The sequence below is a fragment of the Gekko japonicus genome, unplaced genomic scaffold (genome assembly GCF_001447785.1).
Source record: "Gekko japonicus isolate JY-2015 unplaced genomic scaffold, Gekko_japonicus_V1.1 scaffold2862, whole genome shotgun sequence".
Lineage (NCBI taxonomy): Eukaryota > Metazoa > Chordata > Lepidosauria > Squamata > Gekkonidae > Gekko > Gekko japonicus.
Window position 1 is genome coordinate 91,767 of NW_015175453.1, and position 5,424 is coordinate 97,190.

Below are 5,424 nucleotides of genomic sequence, written 5' to 3' on the forward strand. Positions count from 1 at the left end.
TCCTCGCCGGGGCTGCTGCGGTCCCCCTCCGAGTCCTCCCCGTCCTCCTCCAGGGTCAGTTCGAACTGGAATTTCTCCAGGCAGGCCTCGTCGTCCTTCTCCGCATCGTCCGGAGGCGGGGAAGGGCTCTGGGGGATCATGCTGTGGTACCAGTCCCGGTTGTCCTCGAGGGTGTCCAAAATGTCTTGTGCGTCCGGGTGGACCAGGTCCGCCCACGTCTCCCACAGCGGGTGCACGATGTAGTCGATGAATCCCACCTGGGGGGACGGAGGGGGAGCGGGTGGGAAATGAGGTGGGGTTAGTGACAAACAGAACAGGGGGGACATTCATTAAAAAAGGAGACGGTGGAGTCTCCCCACACGTGTTATCTCCTCGCTTGTTTGCATCTTTTCCCCCTCTTTCCCGCACATCCTTTGCTCCCTCTAGTGGTCGCTTCGAGATCTCATCGCTGTATAAAGTACTCGTAAATCAGCCAGGCGTACGGCAATGAAATATGGAAACAACCACTAGAGGGAGCAAACATGTGCAAAAAAAAAAAAAAGAGGGGGAAAATCCCAACCCTGAAGCCATACGGGAAGACAAATGATGAAGAAGCCTACAGATGAGATGACAGAAAAGCCTATAGATTAAGATGGGAAGCCGTGGTTAGGTGTGTTCTGAAGAAGTGAGCCGTGACTCACGAAAGCGCCTACCCTGCCACAAATGTTACTCTTTTGTACTGGAAAAGCCAATATCCAGGAATGAAGGTTTCTAGCAATGGAGGCATTTCCACCAGCTAGATTCCAAATTTTTCTTATTTGTAAGCTTAAGAAGTTTACAAATAAGATTTTAAAATAAGAGAACTTGGAACTTGGATGGCCTAGGTTAACCCAATCTCATCAGATCTCGGAAGCTAAGCAGGGTCAGCCCCAGTTCGTACTTGGGTGGGAGACCCCCAAGGAAGTCCAGGGTTGCTCTGCAATGGCAAAAACGACTCTGTTCAACTCCTGCTTTGACCTGGAGGGCCCAGGCTGGCCCGATCTCATCAGATCTCAGAAGCTAAGCAGGGTCGGCCCTGGTTCGTACTTGGATGGGAGACCGCCGAGGAAGCCCTGGGTCACTCCATAGAGGCAGGCGAAGGCAAACCACTGGTGCTCACCTCTTGTCTTGAATGCTCTACGGGGTTATTATTATTATATATTAAAGTTTTATACTGCTCTCCCTGCAGAGCGGGCTCAGAGCTGGTGTACGACATTTACACCAAAGCATAAAAACAAGCCGTTAATCTAAATGTACAGATAAGACACAGAAATCGTAAAACGACAGGTGGTATAAACAAAAAAGCATACAACCAGGGGTCATTTCCTGCGGGAGCACACAGGAGCGGAGCTCCGGCAGTAAAGAGCCCAGGGGGCAGGCACATGCAGCAAGCCCCGCCCCCTGCTCCCAGCAGCCCTCAGTCAGAGCAAGAAGCAGCCAGGTAAGTTGCAGAGCCCCCCCCCCAGCTCCCCAAAACAGTCCAGTGGCACCTTTAAGACCAAGTTTTTTTCAGGTACAAGCTCTCCCTCCTCTGCGAGGACAGATCTGCACGTTCCGCCCCCCCCCCCCAATAGCTAGCTATCAAAAATAGTCCAGTGGAGCCTAAGCGGTGGGTGTTGTCTCCTGACACACTTCCGGTGATGTCAGGGGGTGTGGCATATGCAAATAAGTTATGCTAATGAGTTATGCTAATGAGCTCCCGCACCTCTTTTTCTACGAAATGACCCCTGGCCCCGATACACCTTATCTCGGCTTCCAGCTCCTCTAGCTACATCTGCACCCCAACGACACCCGTCCTGCGTCCCTTCAACAACCCGGGGCGGAAAGGAAGCTCCTCCGAATCTCAAATGGGCTCTGGCCCTCGTTACCCCATAACCAATGTCCCTTCTAAACTGTGTGGTCTTGTGAACAAAAATTCTACTTAGTGAGCTGCTGGCATTCAAGCAAATCAGTTTGCTCTGGAGCCCTCCTTCCTGAGCCGAGACCAAAAAGATGTGAGCCGGAGGTTAAAAAACTGTGAGCTAGGCTCACACTAACTCAGCTTAGAGGGAACACCGCCCATCACAAAGTCCTTGGTGAGCTACTGGCATTCAAGTGGTGAGCGAGTGATTCGGCTGCTGCCTGAATCAGTGTGCTCTGGAGCCCTCCTTCCTGAGCCGAGACCAAAAAGAACACCACCCATCACGAAGTCCTTGGTGAGCTACTGGCATTCAAGTGGTATGTGAGCGATTCGGCTGCTGCACAAATCAGTTTGCTCTGGAGCCACCCTTCCTGAGCCGAGACCAAAAAAGTGTGAGCCGGAGGCTAAAAAACTGTGCGCTGGCTCACACTAACTCAGCTTAGAGGGAACACCGCCCATCACAAAGTCCCTCCTGCACTGGGCGGTGGTCGAAGGGGAGGAGTAAAGGAGCAGGGGACCCCCCCCTTCCTTCCCACCGGGGCACGAGTCCAGGCCGGCCAGTCGGCCGCCACGCACCTGCGACTTCTCCACGGAGGCGGTGTGCTTGTCGCACATGGGGCTGATCTCCATGCCCCGCTCCCGTTCCTTGTCCCCCTGCCGGAAGAACTCCTCCATGATCCGGTCCGTCCACTGCCGGTACAGCTCCAGCGGCTTGGTGGGGTTGCTCAAGTCGGCACAGTGGACCATGTTGCGCAGGACCTGGCGGGGAGGGAGAGACGGGAGAGACGTCAAAAGCGCACGCTCTGCTCCCCAACGGTGGGGCCCGGAGAAACGCTCAGAACTGCAGGATTACGAGGGAGGGGGTGTGGTGGCCAGGCGTTGAGGTCCTTTGGCTGCAGGGCCCGAGAGGAGAAAGCAAGGGACAACCGAAAAGGGTGACAAACATCTCACACCTGAGCCGGCAAACATCTCACACCCGAGACTCTCGCCTTCAAAGTGCCTTCATCTAGGCACCATCCTGTTATCTCCCGGGCTTGGGTACCACACAAAAGCGACTGGCCGAAAGAGCCGTCGTGGCGTCAGACCAGGAGACCCAGGTTCGAATCCTCCTCACTCTGGAATGGAGTTTCCCTGGGTGACCTTGGGCCAGTCACGCTCTCTCGGCCTGACTTACCTCCCGGGGCTGTTTTTTAAAAAAATAATAATATTTTATTTTACCATTTAAAGGGACTACAACATAAAAAAGGATAAAGGGAGAGGCGAGAAGCATAAAACGTTATTCGTTAAACAACATTTTACACACATCTTTTCACATTTTACACGCATCTTTTCATGCCAGTCTTCCAATATTTGAATTCTTCCTATTATTTCTGTTGTTCTTTCAATTTTCCCCCTTTTTCCTTCACTTGGAAGCAATCGCTGTGAGGGTTGTTGCATGGATTAAATGGAGGACAGGAGACCGATGGAAGCCGTCTTGGGTCTCCCCTGGGCAGAAAGGCGGGATATAAATAAAGCAAGAGGGGGACACACTATGAACTCCTTTCTCCCCAACATTTTCTCAGAGGAGGAGGAGAAGGAGAGGGGGAAAGAAGAAGAAGAGGAGACTGGATTTAAACCCTGCCCTTCACTACCCAAATGAGTCTCAGAGCGGCTCACAAACTCCTTTCCCTTCCCCTCCCCACAACAGACACCCCGTGAGGTAAAAGAAGAAGAAGAGATTGGATTTATACCCAGCCCTTCACTACCCCCAAAGGAGTCTCAGAGCGGCTTACAAACTCCTTTCCCTCCCCCTCCCCGCAACAGACACCCCGTGAGGTAAAAGAAGAAGAAGAGATTGGATTTATACCCAGCCCTTCACTACCCCCAAAGGAGTCTCAGAGCGGCTTACAAACTCCTTTCCCTCCCCCTCCCCGCAACAGACACCCCGTGAGGTAAAAGAAGAAGAAGAGATTGGATTTATACCCAGCCCTTCACTACCCCCAAAGGAGTCTCAGAGCGGCTTACAAACTCCTTTCCCTCCCCCTCCCCGCAACAGACACCCCGTGAGGTAAAAGAAGAAGAAGAGATTGGATTTATACCCAGCCCTTCACTACCCCCAAAGGAGTCTCAGAGCGGCTTACAAACTCCTTTCCCTCCCCCTCCCCGCAACAGACACCCCGTGAGGTAAAAGAAGAAGAAGAGATTGGATTTATACCCAGCCCTTCACTCCCCCCAAAGGAGTCTCAGAGCGGCTTACAAACTCCTTTCCCTTCCCCTCCCCACAACAGACACCCTGTGAGGTAAAAGAAGAAGAAGAAGAGATTGGATTTATACCCTGCCCTTCACTACCCAAAGTAGTCTCAGAGCGGCTTACAAACTCCTTTCCCGACCCCCTGTGAGGTAGGTGGGGCTGAGGGAGCTCTGAGAGAAACTGCTCTTTTTCAAGAACAGCTCTGACAGAACTGTGGCTTGCCCCAAGGTCACCCAGCAGCTGCAAGTGGAGGATTTGGGAATCAAACCCGGTTCCCGCAGATTAGAGTCTGCGCATTAACCATGACACCCCTGAGCTGAACTGAGAGACGGTGAGGTTTAGTGGTTAAGAGTGTCAGACTAGTATCTCGAAGACCTGGGTTCAAATCCCCACTCTTGCCATGGGAGGTCCCTGGGTGACCTTGGGCCAGTCACGCTCCCTCAGCCTAGCCTACCTCACAGGTTTGTTGCGAGAATTAAAGGGAGGGAGAAGAATGATGCAAGCTGCTCCCTCAGCCTAACCTACCTCAGAGGGTTCCTGTGAGGATAAAATGGAGGAGGGCTGAGTGACTGAAGCCGTTTTGGGTCCCCCTTGGGGGAAAAGGCGGGATATTAATGAAATAAATACATGAAAAATAAGTACTTTTTACCTCAGCGGGGGTCAGAGGGAATAAAAATCCAGAGACTTGTAAAGGTAAAAGCAACTCAGTCGAGGTTTTTGCCAGTGGGGGGGAGGTTGTTTTTTTTTTTTTTTTTTTGAAAAACAGGTGACGAGGAAAAGGTGAACGTTTCCCCCTCTCCCTGCACCATCCTTTTCTGTTCTGAGACAATTCTGGCAACCGAATTCGCAAATTAAGAATTCGAAAAAGATTCTTCACAGAAGAGGCCTGCGTCCAGAGCCCTGAGGCTAAAGGGACCCCTCAGAGGGTGCAGGCTCTCTTCTGAGGGAAGGCCAAGTTGCCACCGGAGCGCCTGATCCTGCTCCTCTGCCAAATTGCTGGTTACTCCTTTCCTTCCTACCCCATGGCAGTCAGCTGGGGTGGACGTGGAGGCAAAACCAGCCCTGGAAAGGGCCTCAATACCACCTCTGTGGTGTGCAAGGGGCCGAAGAGCGGGCTGCCCACCTTGTGCAGGGGTAGGGTGTGCCAGCTTGTGCCCGCCCATGTAGGTTTGTCTGCTCCAGGTTGGGGAATAACTGTAGATTTTGCATGTGGAGCCTGAGGAGGGCCAACAACAGGGCAGAGAGGCCGAGGCCTTCCCCTGATAAGAACATCGGA

The 5,424-nt window shown here is 52.6% G+C and overlaps 1 protein-coding gene across 1 annotated transcript in view; it reads right to left on the reverse strand.

The window, feature by feature from the left end:
- The window catches only part of PDE4A (phosphodiesterase 4A), a 24,411-nt gene that overhangs the window by 3,493 nt on the left and 15,494 nt on the right, over positions 1 to 5,424 (reverse strand). Inside the window, exons 5-6 of the mRNA XM_015425891.1 lie at positions 2,495 to 2,677; positions 8 to 257 (exon numbers count right to left, since the gene is read on the reverse strand). Coding sequence (XP_015281377.1) covers positions 8 to 257; positions 2,495 to 2,677 — 433 coding nt within the window. The remainder of the gene's footprint in view (positions 1 to 7; positions 258 to 2,494; positions 2,678 to 5,424) is intronic.